Source organism: Temnothorax americanus, unplaced genomic scaffold (assembly GCF_048541705.1).
Source record: "Temnothorax americanus isolate GAGA-0224 unplaced genomic scaffold, ASM4854170v1 Scaffold9, whole genome shotgun sequence".
Taxonomy (NCBI): Eukaryota; Metazoa; Arthropoda; class Insecta; order Hymenoptera; family Formicidae; genus Temnothorax; species Temnothorax americanus.
This window is the reverse complement of record NW_027509812.1, coordinates 4,132,501-4,155,009: the sequence shown is the minus strand read 5'-3', so window position 1 is coordinate 4,155,009 and position 22,509 is coordinate 4,132,501. Positions and strand designations below refer to the sequence as shown.

The window sequence follows — 22,509 nt, the reverse complement described above, 5'->3', positions numbered from 1 at the left end:
ACTTCGTAATTTTACTTCATCGTCTTGCATTGTATTGTATACGTGAGCTAAAGAATGTAGATATATCGTGCCTTTTGTACATTGTATATTTGTATATAAAAATATTTTACATGAATTATTATTATAATGTAGTTTATACGAGCAATAAATAAACAACTTTAAAAGATATAAATGGTATACTAATTTACTAATGACCAATAAATGTTTATACATAATAAAAAACAAATGATAATTTACTTACCATAGGCCAACATGTGTGTGGTATTGGTTTATTCGTTCACAGAAAACTAGTGTTGGGTGTTGGAACTACAACGGTGGAAAATGTATTGTAATTGTAAGTCATTTTATCATTTGTAATTCGTGTATTATTTTATGTAATAAATGAGTACATAATTCTTTGTTGAAGTATTAATTATTACATTTATTTATATCTGATTTTATACAATGAGATTACTAATTTTTACAATTTATATAGTGAAATGCATATAACGTATGTGAGTGCGTTGTGCGTGTGTATATACACATTTTTTGCACAAAAGATATAAAATAGCTTAGTGCTTCACAATCCCAGAGGGTTGAAATAGCAATTTTTCTTCGACACATATTGCTAATAAGCGATATGTGCTAAATAATACAATACAGAAAATATTTTAGCTAAACATCACATTGGCAATTGTTCTAAGCAATAATAATAATTACATTATATTCGTTCAAAACTATTTTCTATATTACAACAATATATTTACATTTTTCTTTTTCTAGTAATATATAATATCAAAAACGTACAAAAGTAAAAATATAACTCCATTCTTTCAAAAGTTTGCGATATGTTTTCGATCGGGAATAAGCTTGAAGAGAATTGCAGTCTTTTGTTGTATATTTTGGTAATAAAAATCTTGGAGAATGACAGCAATAATCGATGTGTGTGCCAACTTTTGATTTGTATATTTTTCATGTCTCCTTACATTACGGCTCGATACACACACATATATATATATATATATATATATATATATATATATCGATTGTTAAAAACAGTACGAAACGCTCTTGTGCAGTTACTTATGTATTTACGTATTACAATATATATTCTTGAGGTTCTTGTGTATGCGCGTATTCGAGGAATGTAGTCAAGTAATATGCTGCAAAATTATTTTCGAAATGTTTTCAAGAGACAACCAAGATCTCTCTCTCTCTCTCTCTCTCTCTCTCTCTCTCTCTCTCTCTCTCTCTCTCTCATTTGTCATAACAATATGCGTTACAATGTATCGCAGAAAATTATGACAAATATGTATAGTCAATTATCACTTTGTAACATATCGTCTTGATTTTATTATTGGTTGTGAGAGAAGATACATTTTTATGACTCGTAATACGAAAAAAAAGTATAAAAATTTATTTTAAATTTTGTACATTTGCTTGTAAGCTGATAGAACTTGTGTGTAATTCCGTAGCAAGTTTTCCCAGCTTATTACATATCGCTGGAATGTCACAAATACCATGTCATTGATTTATTAAAATCTGCGCAACTGCTAGACTGACTTTACACACAAACTTACGTTACGAGTTATATGACTTTGTCCATTTGATATTAAGCAATTACAAAATATAGGATATAAACAATTAATTTAATTAACGGGGACATTAAGTTCATATGAAAATTATAAATATTTTAATACATATAACAATCAACAACAACTAAATTTAAACAATTCTACGTTTACGTATTTCATACATATATATATATATATATATATATATATATATATATCGAACAAAAAATGAAATCAAGTAATAGTGTGATCCAAGTATAAGCACATTTTATGTAAATGTCATGAAATGTTAAAAAGAAATCTAATATTATCTAGAGAAAAATAGTAAACAAGTGCCTTAATTAATCTAATATTATGCTAACTTGAGAGAACCTTCTGTGTCTTTAATTGCGAGATTCATATAAACTATGCATAGAAAGATCGTCAAATGTACGAAATATCGCGCGTTTTTCAAAATCTATCGCATTGTGATAAATACTATATTCGAAATATTTATATCCTAAAGCTGTGTAAATTTTAAGTTTATTACTATTGGACTTTCAGCACCACTAATACAATTCGAGCACAAAAGCCTCATCTAATTGTACGTACTGAATATATTGTCGTTCAGTTCCGAATTTGTATGTTTATAGCAAAGTAGCTCATATATATATATATATATATATATATATATATATATATATATAAGTAAAATGTTTTCAAAAATTCGGAGAATGTATTCAAGTGACTATCTAGTTGTGCACGCTGTTAATATTTTCAAAAGTATTCTCAAACTATTGGTGTTCTCTGTTGATTCCCATTCGTCTAAAGCTAAATTACAATGAAACTTCAATATTGCAAGGCAAATTCGCTCTCTAGAATATAGAAAAACTTTGAAATGCGTATAAATCGGAAATGCAAAAAGATTACAGTTCAAGCTCTTCGGCAGTGCGCGAGAGTCTGTGATTATCGATACGTCGTCGTTGGCTACGTCTTACAGCATCCGCTCTGCGATATGGTTCGGACCTGAGACCAAGAAGAATATCCTCTAGGGCACCATTATACACTTCATCTTGTTGTAGTAGCTTCTTCTCTTGCACTAATCGTGTCTTATTCTTCAGTTCGTTTATAACAGCATCCTGATGATATATAATAGAATGTTTTAATTATGACAGAAAATATTTAAAATATTTATATTTAAAAAATATCTATTTATAAAAAATATATAACTTGTGAATTATTGATATGCAAAGTTTTTAATACAAAAGATATATATTTAAAATATATACATATGTTTTTTTATTAAGAAATTTAAGAAAATGCAAAATTTGCCATTAATTACTTTCAGTTCAAATCAAGAAAAATTTATCAACACATCTATTTATGCGTAAGTGGCGTTACTCATACTCATTTAACTTATATACAGTACACAGAAACTTTATGGCAGTAAAGGAAAAGCGATAATAGAAGAATTCTCTCAGCCAACATCAATGCGAGCTAAAACATGCGACGGCATATTTTGACCGTATCGTTACTAGTACATATGTGATGTAAAGAATATGAGTTTATACAGCATATATATACAAGGAGTATTCAATTGAAATCAATGGTGTAGTGTAGAATGCGTAATCAATGTTCAAGTAAAATTTTTCCGAAACTATAATAGATTTTATATGGTACTTGATAGTTTTGAGGTAAAAATAATTCTTTTTTATAAAAAACTGATTATTTTACATATATAAAGGACGTTCTCTCTGGTCCTTATAATACTAGAGAAAATCGATTTTCTTTAGATTTTCTTGAAACTGTGAATATACGTTACGTTAAGTGTGCTTTATGCGTGGTATAACGTTCAGTACCTCTTCCGGTATAAAAAATAAAGATACTGAGCCTCAAAGTTTCAACTTTTACTACGGAAAAGGTTTTCCCGAGCCAAACGGTAAGAGCGACGAGATTGGCCAAGAGGACCAAATAGTTGCTCCTCTTGTCGAGTTCTATAAGGAAAAATGCCAAAACTGAAAAAAAATTAAATTAAAAAAATTTTTTTTTTAATTTTGAGGCTCAGTATCTTTATTTTTTATACCGGAAGAGGTACTGAACGTCATATCACGCATAAACCACATCTAACGTAACGTATATTCACAGTTTCATGGAAAATCTAAAGAAAATCGATTTTCTCTAGTATAAGGACCCGAGAGAGAACGTCCTTAATGGAAAGTTTGATGGTAATCAAATTTTTATATGTTATATGTAATATGTGTGATGTGGTGTATGTACAGATATTGAAAATCATACGTTAATACAAGGAAGTGAGTGAGGACAGACTTACATGTTGTGAATTGTTTCTACATTGTTATGTTCTGAGCTCCAGTTCATTAAGGTGGCGGTGTAACAGACTCTTGTTCGAGTTACAGCAAAATTTCGGTGACTTTAAATCCAAATAAATATGTAACAAATAAGAAAACAAATGTTTATGAATCTATAAGTGTTTAAGAAATGGATCAACTATAAGAGGCACGCGTGAGATCACTCAGAATCGATGTAATCGTTCATAATGCCTGTAAAATGTCATGCTACTTCACAACATGCAAAAAAATTATAATGCTTTGTGTATTTATTTTCTATTTTCTTACATAAGTATAGTACGTATAATGTTGCGTGATACGATGAATGTTAATTTTAAATGCATCTACAGCATTGATGTTGTAGGAGAGAAGCTCAGAGAAATATAAATGTGATAACATGTACAATGATCAATAAAAATTGTAACTATCACACAGTTACGGTAACACAAGTCATATTAAAATAAATAGGTTATATTTAACGGAAGGGAACGTATTGCCAACCAACAGATAGGATATATAAATATTATTTTGAATTTTTCTTGATTCAAAAAATAAAAAAAAATCAGTAGTAGAGCAAGTTTATAGTAATAGAAATATCAGACTCACGTAGTTTAACGTGCACAAAATAATATGTAGTTTATAAATGATCGACGTTTTTTACATAAAATGCTTTTTATATTAAACAGACGAACGGGTAATTTTTGCACGTACAATACGACGTTTATAGATCGTAAAAGATGCATACATTAAAGATGTTTTTAAACTAATATTTTTAGAATAGCGCACATGCTAGATATACAAATAATAAAAGTAAAAAGATATAGGTGCTTTTTTGACCTCGTTCATAAATCTGAGTTGATACCTGTTGATACAGTCAAAGTAAAACATTAAAAATGCACGACATACCTGTTGTTTCTTCTGATTTAATTTGTTACGCTTTATAACTTGTTCGGACGTATTTAAAGCTTCTGCTGCAGCAGCCTCTAATCTACGACGCTGTTCGTTTTCTTGATCCGCTGCCTACAAAATTCGTGCATTTTATTATTTAATATACATATGTACTCTTAACAAACGTGTGATACAATACACGTTAAAAACACTTTGACATCTAATAAAACACACAACTATTAACGCACCTTAAACGCTCTCGCGAATCTGACAAGAAGGGAGAAAAAGGTGTTGGCATCAGCCTGTCTCGGACTTTCCCCAAAGAATTCGACACATTCACGGAACGCTTCACCGGCGGTACGTGCGTCAAGTTTCAAACGGCGTAATTTCTCCTCGGAATTGTTCAAAAAGTCGCGCAATACCGTATTGTGCTTTTCTTTGCCGCGTAACTCAAACTCTTTTCGCACAAGATCCATACCTTTCTCCAGTTCGTGAACATCGGTCGTAATGTTCTCCAGTGAAACTGAAATTAATATATACGTTTGCAGTTATAAATAAAATGCGTCAGTTCGATTTGTCGTGTACGTCCATTCACCTAGCATTAATATTCTAATAGCTAATTAAATACGGTGAGCACATACCTGTCGCAGCTTTGTCGATGTACATCAACTCCGATTCAAAATTAATAAGTTCAGGGAACTTGACTCGTATTGTGGCGACGATATAATGCAAAAGGCACATCCTTTTATCGGTCGATTTCGTATCTAATAATGTATCTAAGCTTTGTAACTTGAAGCCGTACGCGGGGCCCCGTTTGCTACTGTTTAGGTAGTTACCGAAGGCAAGAATAATTTCTAATACTGATCTTAACTTCTTTGAACTCTTAACCGAACTGGATGCAGATATCACAGCGTGTATTTGTGGCGTAATGAGATGTAAATTGTCGAAAAAGTTTCCTATGTAGTTCATAATGGACAACTTGGTAGATATCCTTTCCACTTTACCAAGTTGCATCAAAAATTTATCTTCTTCTGTCAATAACGTGACGTTCTTCTTTTCTATAATATATTCGCGGTAAGCCTTGATCTGAAATTACGTTTTATTATTTTCTTAATGCTGTAAAAATCTTTTAGTAACAATAATATTTATATTAAATGTAGAACAAGAGCGTACTTCTTGATCCGTAGGTACCATACGTTGCAACAATTCTACATTTTCAAGCGAAAGGACTTTCAAGTCGAGAGCATTTACCGCCATTATTACTTTCTCGACCGGCATTTCCATTTTTCGGCGCGATATAGCTAAAGTTGGAAAAATAGTGAGAATCAAGTGACGAATCTGTTTTCACATATATCACGCTAGAGCATCGGTCATAGATCAAGTTTATTTACCAATATTTCGTAATCTCGTGTGCTCCAAAAGCGATACGTTTTCGGGTTTCTTGAATCGTTTACTCGGAAAGCTTTGAAGTCCATCGATTTCATTGTTACCGTTGGCCACGTGTCCACTCATGCCGATCTTAAATCGCTCTTCAAAGTCGGAAAAGTCGATTTGGTTGTGCAAACGATCGTCGTCCAACTCATTGAAGATAGTACCCCGTACTTGATTAGGTTTCAGAGCGATCCAATTAAGTGTAGGAAGTTTGTACTTTGTTTGGACCTGAATAAAAAAACGTACGCTCGCATTAAATCAAAACAAGCCAAGAAAAAAGCAAATAAAACAATACAATACGTTTCTTGCTGGCAAAAAATGTAATACGTGGTTTTCTCATAATAATTATATCGCTATTTTGTTGCTTTTATCGTAAATAATTAATTTTGTCGTAGAAAAACATATTATATTCTCTCAATCATTCGATAATCTTATCAACTCCACGTCGACGACCATTACATCCTCATTTATAATCGATATTTTTACATCTTGATACAATGTCGAAACGTAGAACCAACGAAATATATACTTTTCGTTTGATAGTCATTGCTCCATTGGGTGCTTGCATCATGCCAGCAGGTGGTGGAGGTATCGGGACAGGCGGTGGTAACTTATGATCTCCCAGGGAAAGAGGTGCCATAGGAGGCGGCGGCGGACACGGTGGCGGGGGTGGAGGTGGTGGTGCTGGAGCCGCTGGAAGAGTTTCACGTAATGTTGGCGACGACGGTGTTGAGGCAAACGTCTCGGATGTAACGTTATCCGACGTACTCAGAGGACTCGTCGCGGTGCCATTTCGTAGACTAGCGGCTGAAAGATCAAACAGGCGTTTGCACGAGATTTCACTTTATACCGCCTATTACTTATATAAATACTCAAAATCTGGCGAGCAATATGTACCTGATGAGCCCTTTGTAAGCGTTCCCGTGAGAGTTTCCAGTTCGATGATCTTGTTCTCTAGGACACTCTGCCTGCGTGCAGAATCCTGTCTCTGCCTCTTCAAAGCCGCGAGTTCTTCCTCCACTAATCTACGCGCTTCTAAGGCCTCGGTATATTCCACCTTGATCGCGCCTAATTCCGTCTCCAGTTCCGCCAATTTCGCTAATGATTCTCTCTCTAATTCTGCCATACGATCATGTGCCTGTGTGTCAAAAACAATCACGTACGGACAATCGTCAACAGATAAAAAACAAAAGTATACAGCAAGCTTATAATCTGGTGCATCATCGATATCAAGTCATTTGTGTAAATTGAATCTTGTAGATTTATGTGTTTATTTTAAACTACTTTTCCCTTTCTAGTAGCTTTATACATTAATAATAGAAAACATAGTATAAGAAAGTTTACATCGCTTACATGACCAAGTTCGTCTTCTAATTCCGCTACTTTTTCCAATGCTGCAGTCTTTGTTTCACTGTCCTCCATTAAGGCAGCTACGTCAAATACGTTATCTAGGTAAGCTGAGATTTGAACCTAAAAAAACGAGTCAACACGATGACGATCCACACAAAAGCATGAAGATGAAATTGATAAAATTCAAAAAAATTATTATTAGGCGTAAAGTTCTGCCCGACGCACGATCAAAAATGTCATTATTTGTATTATTTCTATTCTGTTATTATACACATATCTATTGCTATTTACTTATTAAAGTATATTCGTACACGTCTATTTTAATAACTTATCACATATAATTAATCGGTAATTAATGGTCGTGGCATGTAAATTGTAGATTATCATTAAAAATTATTTCTAGTATTAAAATCATCTAAAATAAAAACCACGCCATCACGTACGCGCCACTACTGCATCTTTTTGGTGAAAATTTTTTAAAAGAGTTTTATATAAACTGCATATAACAACAGATGATCTTGATTTTGATTTGATCGTTTATTGATCTGTGCATTGTTTATTAAAATTTCATCATACGCATTTGCGTTAACTGACCTGCAAATCCTCGCTCTCTGTGTGTCTAAGCTTCTCGAGATATTCGTCTAATCCAAGCTTCGTGAACTCATATTGCAAGTGAACTCTAAAATTCATGTCTTCGACCGAATGTACGACAATATTGACGAACTGCATACAAGCGACCATAAACTCTATATGGAAGCTGTCATATTGAGTGAAATATGCCATAAGTGTCGTAAATCTTCTTCTCTCGGAACACACCTCTTTGAAGTTATCAAACGCTGACAAAATGATCTCGTGGCCACCCTTCACTAGGCAGATTGCAGCGAGGAGCTCCAATACTAGAGCTTTCGTCCTAAGAGAACATTTATTACATGAGAGTGCATTTATTACAATGATAGGCTAAACCATGGAAGCATTTATTTGAAATAATGTGATATATAAAAAGATAATTTTTAAACGATAATCCATTCAGGATGTGATGAAGCAAGAACTTGTGTAGTCATTTGAATATAAAATGAACGACTAAGTTGTTGCGGCGTATACGCATTACGGATATTGTTTCACACGTTTATAAATGTCATAGACTTTCTAAGAAATACGAGACAATAATAGATAATAGACAATACGTGACTCACCTCAAACTTTTATGGATTAAGCTCAATGCAATGCAATTGATGGCTTCTCTGTGTTGAATTACCATATTAAATCCGTACTGTAAAAAATCGATATAAATATTTATTTTATTATATACGCATGCGATAATAATGGATGTGCTTATACATATGTTGCGTTATGTAAATGTACGTTATATCAAAATATATTAATGTGTCGTTTAAAAATAAAGGATACACAAATATTTGCTTTGCAAAGAATTTTAAACTTGAGAAGCAAAAAGGTTTATCGGAACTGATCGTCACCTTATTATTCATGATGGCACGCATGCATAGTATGCAAACGTGAATATCATCCTTTGCTTCACCCATATTTAGACGTGCCACGTGTCGAGATCTCCTTTTGACCCCAGGACTGTCTTTGAGATCGTGGAGAGGTGGCCTCAAGCATCCGTTGTTCAATGGTGAGGTATCGCCAGTGCCCGCTGTGTTAATATTATTATCGACTATGTTTTTAATCTACGATAAGCCAGTTTGTCACACAAAAGTATTAATATTTAATTATCTTACAAATATAATATTCATTTTAATAATCTTTACAAAGACAGAAATTTTCTTCTTTTAAAAATATTTTCCGCACGGGTAATGCGTAACTTTTACCAATAATATTATCGCAGCACGTTATGACTATAACGAAAAACAAGAAAATATTAATTTTTTCTAGATAAATTATGTATATGGAATTTGACCTGTGATATATAAATTATCTACTCCTACTCCACACAGTTTATCGCAACTAGAAATCTTACACTCGTTGTCAATTCCAACAGATTAGAATGCGTACCTAATTTATTATGATTCTCTAACGGGCTAAAATAGATTCTCTGATTTTCCCTTTTTTTTTTCTAATCACGTTCTTACCGGTTTGTAATTTTTCCTCGGAACTTGTGTGCGATTCCAACAGCCGTTGCTCATGCCGCATCATCAATAGCCTGAAGCTGAGATAGTCTATCAAGGCATCCAGGCCTTGATTTTCTTCGTCCAAGAACTCCCTCACCCATCTGTATAATACTGTTCAGCTCAGAATACAGGTTTTTCGAAAAAAATCTTATATCACGAACAAATAAACTTGTACACTGAATCTTATTAGTATAATTATTTATGCGATCAATGATTAATACAATGGACTTGAATTACATTGCACAAAATGAAAAGTGAATTCTTCCTATTTTTTTATATTAAAAAAAGTACAAGCACTTGGAAAACGTCCAAATTCCAAGACTTTGAATTTACACTCGTTTGAAAATCTTGTTAAAAATATTTAAAAGAAAAAATACCAATATTGTCGTTGTTAAAGACAGTCAAGTACCAGTTTTAAAGATTTTTTTTTCTTTTTATAAAATAGTTAAAACGGCACGTCTATTAGACTGGCACGCAGCCAATCAAACAACAAACATAGACGACGCAAATTAATAATCGAAATGGCAAATAAACAATAAATTATTATTATAACGATTAAATACGTGCTAGATTCACTTACTCAATATGATTTGTGCGTAAGGATATCTCCAAGTCACGTAATACTTGGGTCGACGTTGATTCGCCGACCATTTTCCTTTTCTGGAAGAACATAAAGAAACGATACGACTGTGTAATCATTAGTATCCGTTTGATAACAAACTTCTTGCGGTTGGCGGTGTAATACGGTACAATTATTTCAAATACGAAGAAATAAAATATTTATATACACAAATGTTTAAAATCAAATTGCAGCATTCTGAACCAATATATTTTTGTTAAATATTTAATATTAAAAATAATAAAAATATCATTGATCGATGTGCAAATCAATAACATATGTTGACGTGCATAAACAACTTTATTAATAATATGTGATATGCGAGTGTCAAATAGACATATTTGTGTTAATTATGCAGTGAGCATGTTTTTAAAATATATTTAATTTTGCTCGAAAAATTAATTATATTAACATACGTTTAAATAAAAAGTAACGAAATATATGAATAATCCATGATGCGTTAATATTCGAGAAAATAATATTGGAGAGACAAAAAAATATAAAAAAATAAAATAAAACAACATACTCGATGGCTTCGCGATGCTGTGGGATCCAGGTAAGTACGTAACTTCGCCAGGTAATGGGACGGTGGATCTTTAGCTTGTACTCTTTCCTGCAAATATAAATATTGTGACAAACGATTTCATATGAACCTTTCAAATTCACGTAATATCCACGATCTCTGCCGTAAAGATAATTTGACATTTACAACTCTTTAATTCTAAAGCGTTAATTTTGAAACCACAGCAAAATGACAAATTATCTTTGATTTCTGAATTAATACTGAATTATTAATTATAATTTTTGTTACGGTTAAAGCGATTCGAGATGCAAGTGCCAGTGTTTATTCACCCTCCCTGTCACTAGATGATTACCGCGTGGCAGTTAGAATTAAGGGGAGCAGATTTGAAAGAAAAAAACTTTTTTTTAGATTTTCCAAGTTCTGAAAGTTCTGAAAGATATTCCGTTTGTCGTTGCCGACCGAGCCTTGCAAAGATTAGCTTCTATGAATTGCTGTCTGTGAGGCGGCCTCGCCAATAACATTTGGAGACGGGAACATGGCTACGAGTACATGAATGCCGTCGTGAAAAGGGATGCTGCGTATTTTTTGCAGGCCGCACCGTATAATAGCATGGCTTGCGTTACATCCGTCTTGTGTTACGCATATGCTCTACAGGCTGGCTCAAGCATCATCGGAATGAACCGTGACTCGCGATTATCCCTTGAGAATGCACTTCTATCTTTTCATTTTGAATTGTTTCATTATATTTTATTATATAAGCTAATGCCGTTGTAATGCCGATAATGTCGATTAAAAAAAAGTCAGCGGTGCCGCGATAAAAATGCCGTATAAACGTCGTATATAAAATTAATAGAATTAAATCATCTCAATAATAATAGTAACGATGGTAATAATGTAAAAAGAAATATGATAAATAGGTCAATATCTTTTGTATTATTTTCCCTATACAGCGATTCCAATCTCTGATTTTTCTGTCTACGATTCTATCTCAATCTTTAAATAACGTATATATGTACTCACTTGGTCGCATATGATGTCCCATTTTTTTTCGTTGTCATATTGTTTCAAAAGTTTCGCTTTATCCGGTGGTAGATCCATAGAGGCCTGCGCACACACAAGAAAAAACAATATATAATACTTTACCGTTATACCGTTGTTATAACGCGATCGGCTAAGTAATTTCATATTTTATCTGAATTTTAAACATCTTCTTTACATTCCGGAGTTGATTATATTTATATTTCTAAATGGTTGCAAACAAATATTATCAACAATATTAATTCGTTTTTTAATATTTCCTTAAATTGTATACGGCGTGTTCGTGTGTTTGCTCACATAAATGCACACACATGCGTGCACTACGCACACGTGGTATGAAACTGGTAACGGAGGATATTTTGTGCGTGATGCAGATATGCACACGTTTTTTGCTCTAGTTCTTTTTGCTCTGTTGGATAAGCGTACGTATACACAAACATCACCTTTATACTCGACGTTAGATTAATTCAACACTTCTGCCTGATCTTTTGCTCCTTGGAGAAAGCCAAAACACGCGCGTTCTCCTTCAGTGACCAGACCAAGTTACAATTTCCAGCAACGTAACACGATTTCTGTTTCCATTTCGTGGCAATGACTACTGACTGCGATGCTACAATTCTGTCGCATTAGCATAATATTTGTTCTGGAGCTATGGTTTCTATACTCAACTGGAGCGAGTACGTCTCTCTTTCATTTTTCGACCGTGTAACGAAGGAACACAGAACGAGTTTTCCTTTGAGAAACGAGCGAGAAATATATAAACGATAAACGGGCGTTCATTTTCATTATCGCTGTTCAAATGATAACTCTATTTTTCTGACGTTCCAAACTCCTCAACGTGTACGGCGGCGTTGGCTACAGACAATACAGACATTGTCATAAAAGTGTAAAAAAATTAAAAAGATACCTTCTAATTAAGACATTTTAGAAAAGTAAACAGGTTTTTCTTGTTCCTTACATATATGTTGTGCGTAGATGTATAAAATGTACATTATATATATCTGTCAATAACAAAAATATGTGCCTTTTATTAAATTGTTGCTTTTGTTTCATTACATATTTTCTGTCTTCCTACTCTTCGTACTACTGGTAAAATATGTCGGAAAATTAGTAACTGTGGGAGAAAGCAACGATTTCTGCTATGCCCTATGGATGTAATTGTTAAGGTCAAAACACACTTCGAACGGTACGAAGCGGTCGGATCGTCGGTTTCACTTCGCTGCAGTGCGCTTTCCCTTTCAGTGTAACGGCAATATGAATCTCCAATTGTGCAAAGTGTTGCTTAAAAAAAAAATTAATTCGTCTGTGAAGAATCAACCGCGCGAATTGAGACGTCTAAGAATATCTTGACGAATCGATAGCGCGCGCGCGCGGTTATCTAAACATAGAGAGCACGTCGCATTTCCCGTACAAGCGCACTCACGTCAATTCGGTTTGTTGAAACTGCTTTTTACCGCGCGTAATTGCGTTCTACCAGAAATATCGGATTACCGCTAATGGGGTACATACATACTTTCACAATAGGCAGGATGCGACCGGTGACGCCCGATAGATACGCAAACTCGCACGAGTTTCAGTGGTCATTTGCTTTCGTTCATGATCGAAATATATTCACGTGCATTAGTTGAAATGTGTAAAATATTAAAGAAAAAAATTTGCTTTTTAAATTGCTATGCTTACTCTCTTTTCTCGGTTTACTTGATTTTGTTTCTGCATGTAGATATATTTTTTACTTTCGTAGATATTTCGTTTGTTCTCTGACAAATATTGGATTACCTCGTTCGATGCTTGAAACGGTCATATCGCATCGGTGGCAATAAAAAGACGTCTTAACGGCGCGTCAAGAACGAAACTAATCTTTATTGGTAGGTTCACGGGGATTACTATATAGCAGAATACTGCTCATCGTTACACGGACACTGACCTTCGGGCTAACAAGAGAGAACTTTCAACCCGGGACATTTATCTGCCCGCGCGCGGTGAAAGGGTAAATTTTTGGTGAACTCGCTTTCATCATGAGCGTCTCGCTGTTCTTTTTTTGTTTGCTTTTTCAATTCATGTTTCATTATAAGATTTATGGAATTTTATTTCATGCCGTGCACGCGTAAAAAAAATAAATCGATATTTTACGGATATTTATTAACAAATCCATAAGTGTGACAAATCTTTTTGATATACTAGAAGTCTAGAAGCGTGAACTCGCGCTATTGAATTGCTCCAAGTTGCGTCTAGATCCTTTCACATTTGGTGTTGGAGCAAAGGGGCTTTAATCAAATCAATGGTTCTCTCATATGAGACCGTTCACTTCTCGTAAGATTAATAAACTAAGGTAATTTTACCAGAAAGTCCAAAATTGACGTCTGTCTAGCTAGTTTCCCTCTCCCGCGACTTTATCAAAGTTTAACAAATTATATATAAATAAAACGCTATTTATTCGCGCCAACGGCAAAAGAAGCCCGAAGAGCATTCAAAAACAGAGAAGCAAACAAGTGACACAAGAAATGCCATTGGTGCACAAATTAAACGTACTTGTGCATGCTCAATAGCAAAGTGTGAGCATCCTCAAAACACGAAAGAATTGACCGTTGTCAAGTACTTAAGCTTCGGCGAATCGCCGTCGCGACTTGTCATTTGAACACACGCCATGCACAAGTCATTAAAGCCATCGTTGATGTTAACGGTGTGACACTCGTACGGTCACACACGCGAGCAAAGTATATATATATATAGAACCCGCGAGATATTGTACTCGAGATTATAATTTATGCAGGTACATCATGATTGAAATTGCTATTCGTATGCAGTTATTATCCCGAAATCAATGGTAAGTTTATATGGAATAATGTAATTATGCGACACTCCCGTCCATTATTCTTGGATAAAATTACGTTTCTCATGTTTTCTTAAATTTAAACTTGTGCTACCAACTTGTGGTCCAAGTATATTAGTTGTCAAAAAAAATTACGCAGACTTGGCGGACAAACTTTATTCGCATAAAATTATCACGTATAACAGATATGTATTACCTTTAATATATTTAGTGCTATACAAGTTTTTAATAACATTGATTGCATCGCGCTCTAAAGCTTTCGCGAGCTTATTCGAACCTCCGACGCTGCGAGACAACGGTGCCTCGCAAATTTGAATGAGAGATACGGTGGTCTAAAATTAAGTGATAACGTCACGATGTGCACCCGGCCGCGGTGACATCATCTCACTCACTCACATATGCCTTATATATGTGTACGTAGCTCCTTCTTTCCTCTCTGCTGCCCATTTCTTCCCGTCAAAAGAGAGAGGGAGAGAAACAGAAAGAAAGAGAGAGAAAGAGATACCGCGTGTGCAAGGCCTCTCGATGTAAGTTCGCACGATGTAATCTGATAAATGAACGTAACAGACATTTAATCATTGACACTACAACAGGCAAATAAATGACTAAGCATAATATCGTAATGAGAAAAACGAGGAAAACTAGCAAAAATAATTGCCAAAGTCTAAATCGTTCACATATTGATGATTTCCAAATGTTAGTGCGTTAAACATATACTATATATATATATATATATATATATATATATATATATATATATCTTTGATTTTTATATTATACGATATTAGATTTTTCAGCATACGCATTTTAAATATATGAGTATATCTTTCTCTTAGTTTCCACTGAAAACTTTCGCTGAAGTTCCAAGACAGGTATGACTTTGTTACAATTTGCCTTTGGTACTAAATGCGGTCTAAATACGGCGAAATATGAGAAATACTTTCAACTTTACATAATAGCTACATATTTTTCGTGTTTATTTGTTCACCTCTATTTTATTAATCTTATATAGTAGAATCTTTCCGGACTTTTTGAAACTTGGGACCACGCCTCCCAATGTCGATTAATATCGTAAACAAGTGTACATTTTGATTTAAATTGAAATCAATCTTAATATCGATCTTTAAATCTGGTCAGTGCACTATTGATCGATCATGTCGCTGAATGTGTAGTGGATATACATATATATACATATATTTGGACCTTTAAGAGCACTTTGCGGTTGGCCTAAACATCGCCTCATGAAGGGGCGTCCCAAAGGACTCGTATTCGAGATCGTTGATCTTCAAGGAGAGCCGAAGGGAGAGATGTTAGGAAAAAGGGCATTATAACACCAGCGAGGGCGGATAAGCGAGATTGTGCACACGGCCGACCGGATGGAACAGGTTGGAATATAAAAGCGATGGAGAAAGATGCGGAAAAAAGGGTGCGACGCGTGCTCGAACAGACAACACGAAACTGTTTCGTTACCGGGAATATTGGTAGCCATGCATTAATTATGTAATTAGCGAAGGCTTGAATACCTTTTTTGTAAATAAGAGAAGAATTCACACGCACACATGGTCGAAACTTTGATCTTTTATCGCATCAGGTAAATTTTTTTTTAATATAAGCGAAAACATTTTTTCATACATGGAAAATGTTTTAGCGTTTTAACAATTAATAACATATCCAAACTTTAGAAAGAGTGATGGCTCGCACTAAATATACACTTTATGATCTTAATCACATCTAAATACTTTGATGTATACAGAACAAGAATATTAATACAAAAAAAAATTACGGGAAAAAATATAATATATATATATATATATATATATATATATATATATATAGTTGTTGATAATATATAATAAAGAACTCTGATACACGTATTTCTTCCATATAGGGTATTGTAGTTTTGACAATCGAAACGATTAGAGAAAACGATCGACCTTTCAAAATTAGCAAAAAAAATTTGATTGGGTACAGCTATGTTGACGATTTCTCAAAATTATCCTATACTGTCTCTCTAGTCTCTATATCATTGACCGCGCTCAACGAGTATACAAAGTTCACCGTTCTCTATAAAATATAACATGATCGACAGTTGTGAAAGTATAAAACCATGTAGTTATCGATGTTATTGAAACATTGTTAGCATCCCTATAGCCGCAGTGTGTCGTGCGTAACACACTCAGGATCCTCCGTTGCGGCAGTCATCGTGCTTTATACCAAGCCGCGCGACACCCTCGTCCTCACCCACGTCACGCTTGAATACATTTATGCGTAGTATGTATGACGGGTGAGGAAGAAGAGGGAGAAAAAAAGAAAGAGAGAGAAAAAGTGAAAGGGTAATGACCCGCGCGGGAGAAAGAGAGAAACATACATCGGATTAATGGACGATGAAGGGACATTGGAGGAAACGAACGAAAAAGGAGGCGACTATCGTTTAACGCACGTAAGAATTAAAAAATGATTTTAATCTAATCGAAAAACGTGCAGTAATATCTCCTGAGAAAGGTATAAAAAAGGCAAAATGATATACGTTTCTACGTCTTTCCACGTTTTAAGTTCAAAGAGCAATTGTTCTTAGTCGCGACTCGCGACCAAGAACAGCGCACGATTGAGGTTCGCTTAACAACGATCGTCTCTTTCCGTAATTACGATGCACATCTGCGATCCCACTATAGGGTTTCTTACGACGCCGACGCCCCAATATGCAGACAGTGTGCAACACGTGCGGACCGGAAAGCCCGTCCGCGATTCCGCACGCTCAAATTCTTTTTCTCTAATACATAAGATATAAATATTGCAACGCTCGTCGTCGACATACGTGTCGCGAGTCGCGACTCACGTCGGACGACGCGGCTCTAACAAAATAATCGCTGTTTTCTTCTCAACCTGCCTGCCTTAGTTATTAGCATACAATGGCTAAGGATTATCGATCACCTCTCGCGATTTAATATCGGCGCTAGAAATGCAATCAATCTCGCATGCTATTGCGAATTGCGACGCTCCGCGCTCCTCAGTCGCCGAAGAACACCGCGTGTCACGATGATGAAAAGGAGAATTAGCGATTTCTCTTTCTATGCATTCTGCTAGACAGATTGTGCACTCGAGATGACGTGACTTGGTTGTCGTGAAATCGACCGTTGATCTCGAAATCAAGCATCTGATTAACATAGGTAATTCTGACCCGTGTCGCGGTATAATATATTATAGATGACAATTATATCGAGAAAACATCACGGTAAATTTAGTGTTTAGGGGAGACCGGGGCTAACTCGACACAATTTTTTCAAAGGCACGTTTCAACAATTAATTAAAATTTTAAAGCAACGTTAATGGTACACATTTAAAGAGCGTTGCTTCAGGTACAAAATTGCTTAAGGAAATTTTGTTGCACGTCGCTTAGTTTTGCCCCCAGGAAAGGAAAAGTGACGCGAAGACAAATTTTCAAATTGAAAAATAAACGGGGTAAACTCTCGACGCAGTTTTTTTCAAAGGCACGTTTCAACAATTAATTAAAATTTTCAAGCAACGTTAATGGTACACATTTAAAGAGCGTTCCTTCAGGTATACAAAATCGCTTGACGAAATTTTGCTGTACGTCGCTTAGTTTTGCCCGAAAGCTCGATGAAAGAGTAGACCATTTTCGAGAGATCAGAAAAATTACTTTTCACTATCAAAAACGCTTATGTCGCGTTAAAAATTACACTATAACTCAGAATGTTACCGAATTCCGTTGATAATACTGGCACATATAGACGCATTTACAGTAGGAAAGGCAAGTTTCTACGATAGATTTAACGTGGCAAAAAGCCTAGTGTCAAGTTCGCCCCGGTGTCGAGTTAGCCCCGGTCTCCCCTAATGTCTAAATATTTTGTATTCAATTTATATATTATCCGCGAAATCTAATGAATTTTGAGTAAAACAAAACTCTATTTTTAACGTCTCAAAAAATGTGGATAAGATAAAGAATTTTTATGTAAATGCAAAGTTATTTTAACTAAATGCTGTAGTTTAAATTATGTGACTACATAACTATATAATTAATAATTTCATCTTTACAAAACTAATTAATAAATTGGATTAAGAAATTAGACTTTTACTGTATAACACATATTTATAATTATGGAAATATGGTAATATTATATACCAGCAAATATATAAACTGCTCCGTTATATACCTACTTCGGCGGCATATTTTTATCAATATATAATAAAACATCACACATATAAAATCGAATCGAGTGAGACTCCCATCAAACATCAAATAACTAGTCGAAACGTGTGTTGCTAACGTAGGTGGTATACCTTTAAATATAGGCATAGCATTAAAATTAGCTAACGTGTCCAAAAATTTTCACGGTCAAGCAGCAACGTTTAAGCGCCATCAGTAGCGGCCAGAGTATTCCTCGACTGGCAGGCTCTTTTATTTACTGCCCAGGAATAGCTCTATTCGCACGTGCACGCCATTTGGCCACGGGCCATTTCTCGGCGTATATACGCTTACTCCCCTGGCTTTTCTTTGTCCTCTTTCACGAGAAGGAAATTCTGGCCGGTCAACGTTAACGATGTCAGTTTTACCTGAGACCTCCCGTCGTCGCACGATGGTGGCGATACGCACGTGATGCCGCAAACGTCAGCCAGATTTCAAAATTATGGAGTTTGAATGAAGAAGAATTCCACGCCGATCATAAGCGACGACGAAATTTTTCTTATATAAAAGACGAAATAAAAAAATATATATCTTACCAGAATTTTCTCTTAAGGATTTATTAAAATCTTGAAACTTTTTTATTTAAATAGTATATTAAAAATATAAAGCGCCAATTATATATTTCACAACATTAATGAAAAAACGAATTAGATACATATACGTATGTACATATATTCCGCGCTTGACTCGTATCGCTGTCTTTTAATTAATTTATTGTCAATTTTTTTGGTTGCATAAAATAAGATTATAATCTGAAAAGAGATGGTAAATCAATTAAGTCTCAATGAATTAATTGTTGCCTTGTTGCCGTAGTAATTTTTGAAATATATCGACATAAAATATTTTATATATTTATATATATACATACATATATATATAAATATATTAATGGAAATAAATAAAACGGTGCACACACAATATCACCGTTGCAATATTTTCATATTGAGAACTTGATTGCTCAAGAATGCAATCTCAAAGTTAAGAGTGACAAAGATGAGGAGATTCGTCAAATTGTCTAATCCAAATAGAAAGCAGATATATACAAGTCCATTGACAGATATTTTGTCTTTTTTATGGAAAATCAAATCCCACGGTATAAACATTATGCCGTACATACTGTTCCCACGTAATTACTCGATAAAACTTAGGTAACCCGGTCAAACGAGTTCCGCCTTCGATCGATAATACACTGATATCCCTCGTGGCGCGGCGCGGCGGCGGGCAATGCCTCATATATGTACAGCACATATAGGCATTACATTATTTCCCAGGTCAAAAGTTCCTCTCCGGAAAACTATCTCCCCTTTTCGACTTTTTTATTCTTTGCCGCGGTGTGTAGCATGAAGGCTCTTATCGACGAGAGGAAGGTCAGTTTTGAAAAAATATTTACGCACAGAACATTTTATGACGATACCGCATTGTGACTCAGAAATCCAAGATGTTTCAATAATAAAATTTTTGAAAATTGCACTTTTAAGGACTTGTCGAAAAAAAAAGAATGTGATATTACATTCTTTTACACAAATCGAAACATAAAACCTGCAACTAGATTAATAATATGTTTATAATGTATATATAAATGTGTATATATTTATATAAAAAAGTAAGAGAGAGAAAATGTGCTCAGTTTATATAAATATTTCCAAGCTATAAGATCTCTCTCTTAAAATGTTTACTATAAAACTAGAGATAAAAACTGCCCAATTTTAGCCCATAAACAATTAAAAAATTCAATTAGATTTAACAAGAAATGAATCTAATTAAAAATACTGCGAAGAATTAAAAATAGACACACACACACACATTGCGGAAATCTAATAAATAAATTTGCCGTCGTCTGGTTGTCGTCTCCGAGTCTCATATTGCTCGCGTGCGTGAATTGTATATAATACAATTTTCCGTCGCTTCCACAGCGCATTCCCACAGAGTATAACGAAATTGCAGTGTGTGCGCCATAGGTGTCATTTGGATATCCTGTTTACGCAGTCGGAGGCATGACCAGAAGGACGCACGAATGTGCGTCGCAATGCGAGATAACCATCATCTCAGCGAGAAATGCAAACAGAGGTAGACACGTGGTATCGTCATTCACGCACGCGAGCGAGCCATTTAATCCTTCAGTGTCGCGTTGCATTCACGTAAAAAATCATCGTCTTTCTGCGCAGCGCTTATTACGCACGGGATATAATTTCGTAACTTTGGCTACTTTTATTTTTAATCCTACGGAATATAGGGTATTAATTCTATCTTTCAACTCTTGCTCGCTGATCGTCATTCCACGTATAGTACACCTTGCTAAACGATCAAAAAGTTTTCCTTCGTAAAGATATCGTGATATCGTTTAATTTAAAAATAAAATGTTTCAGGTTGAAAAGTAGGTCGTAAGTTCTGTAGCAGAAATAATTTCGTTAACGAAATAATTAATCGCATTAGATGAATCATAACGAGGACGCGTCACCGAGCGAATGCATGGCGGTGGTACTTTACTACTACCGGCCAAAGCAACTCAAAGAAGTTGCGCAACACAAGAGAGACTGCCGATCTCCAATTACGAAAATTCCTGCGCATTCCGGCAGTGTTTTTGCATCGCGAAACGCTTATGTAAACGAGCGTTTGATATTACTTCATTGATTTCATCAGTGTCTGGATTTGGTTTTACATTCGATACAGTTGCGCGTGCGTATGGATCTACACTCCCTCGTGAGAACGCGTGCGTTCCACGAGGGAGATCCATACGATAAACGACATGATAAATGAGTCTGCGAAGAAGATTTCGGGTTTATTTAAGAATGTTATTCGTAACGTCTAAATAATATGAGTAAATCTCATAAAGAGACTTGTATAAGAACAACTCGAGCAAATGTAATTTTTATCAAGTTATACCATTTAAATTAGTATATATATATATATATCTCTTAAACTTACAGTAAAATTATATCAAGTTAGATTTTTCTCGTGTTCATCACTATACTTATCTTTATCAACGCACGCATGAAAAAGAAATGTCCCCCGGCCGGTTCAACCGGGAGTGAAAGATATTTTGGTCCAACGAACGAAGATAAAACAAAAAAGGAATATGATTGAGTGTAGAAGCAGATACGCCCCGGAGCCTCAAAATCTCTTCATCGAATATTCGTTTTCGTTTCTGCTCAAAATCTCGAATCTCTCTTATAACGCCTAACCGAGCGCCTAACTCTGGATTATATTTAAGGTGTAAGTATACTTGTTATTGTTGAATAATTAACAAGAAACATTTTACGTACACAACAAAAAAAATTATTAGATTGAATGACATTAAATGAATTATTAAATATATATAATATATAATTAACAAATAATTAAATTTAATATAAGCTTGTTTTTTATCCATATCCAAAGTATTAACATGGGCAACAATCTATAGAATATAGGTCAATATTTGCATTTTAAATTATTAACGGTAGAAATGGTAGAACGTTTATGACTCGTCGTCACGCGCGTAATTAGAATAATTGTCCGATAATGTAATTATCTGGAAAAAAATAGAGTAATAACGAAGCGACTATATAAGCGCAATAATCATTAATAATCGCAAACTCATGTAGGTATTAGCATAAACATTAAGGGCGTGAAACGCATCG

General features: G+C 34.6%; 1 protein-coding gene across 5 annotated transcripts in view; it reads right to left on the bottom strand.

Annotated features, from left to right (window-relative positions):
• Positions 1 to 393: 393 nt before the first annotated feature.
• Frl (formin-like protein) overlaps positions 394 to 22,509 on the bottom strand; it is a 28,006-nt gene continuing 5,890 nt past the window's right edge. Inside the window, exons 2-18 of one of the 5 annotated variants that reach the window (XM_077425159.1) lie at positions 11,838 to 11,921; positions 10,821 to 10,907; positions 10,256 to 10,362; positions 9,637 to 9,776; positions 9,022 to 9,200; positions 8,740 to 8,816; positions 8,141 to 8,456; positions 7,550 to 7,666; positions 7,094 to 7,334; positions 6,726 to 7,003; positions 6,157 to 6,424; positions 5,939 to 6,066; positions 5,407 to 5,851; positions 5,014 to 5,288; positions 4,784 to 4,897; positions 3,862 to 3,960; positions 2,529 to 2,671 (exon numbers count right to left, since the gene is read on the bottom strand). In XM_077425159.1, coding sequence (XP_077281285.1) covers positions 3,886 to 3,960; positions 4,784 to 4,897; positions 5,014 to 5,288; positions 5,407 to 5,851; positions 5,939 to 6,066; positions 6,157 to 6,424; positions 6,726 to 7,003; positions 7,094 to 7,334; positions 7,550 to 7,666; positions 8,141 to 8,456; positions 8,740 to 8,816; positions 9,022 to 9,200; positions 9,637 to 9,776; positions 10,256 to 10,362; positions 10,821 to 10,907; positions 11,838 to 11,921 — 2,931 coding nt within the window. In that variant the 3' untranslated portion in view covers positions 2,529 to 2,671; positions 3,862 to 3,885. Of the gene's footprint in view, positions 2,672 to 3,861; positions 3,961 to 4,783; positions 4,898 to 5,013; positions 5,289 to 5,406; positions 5,852 to 5,938; positions 6,067 to 6,156; positions 6,425 to 6,725; positions 7,004 to 7,093; positions 7,335 to 7,549; positions 7,667 to 8,140; positions 8,457 to 8,739; positions 8,817 to 9,021; positions 9,201 to 9,636; positions 9,787 to 10,255; positions 10,363 to 10,820; positions 10,908 to 11,837; positions 11,922 to 22,509 lie in introns of all 5 variants that reach the window. The other 4 variants (XM_077425160.1, XM_077425156.1, XM_077425161.1 and 1 more) reach the window with 4 other exon arrangements.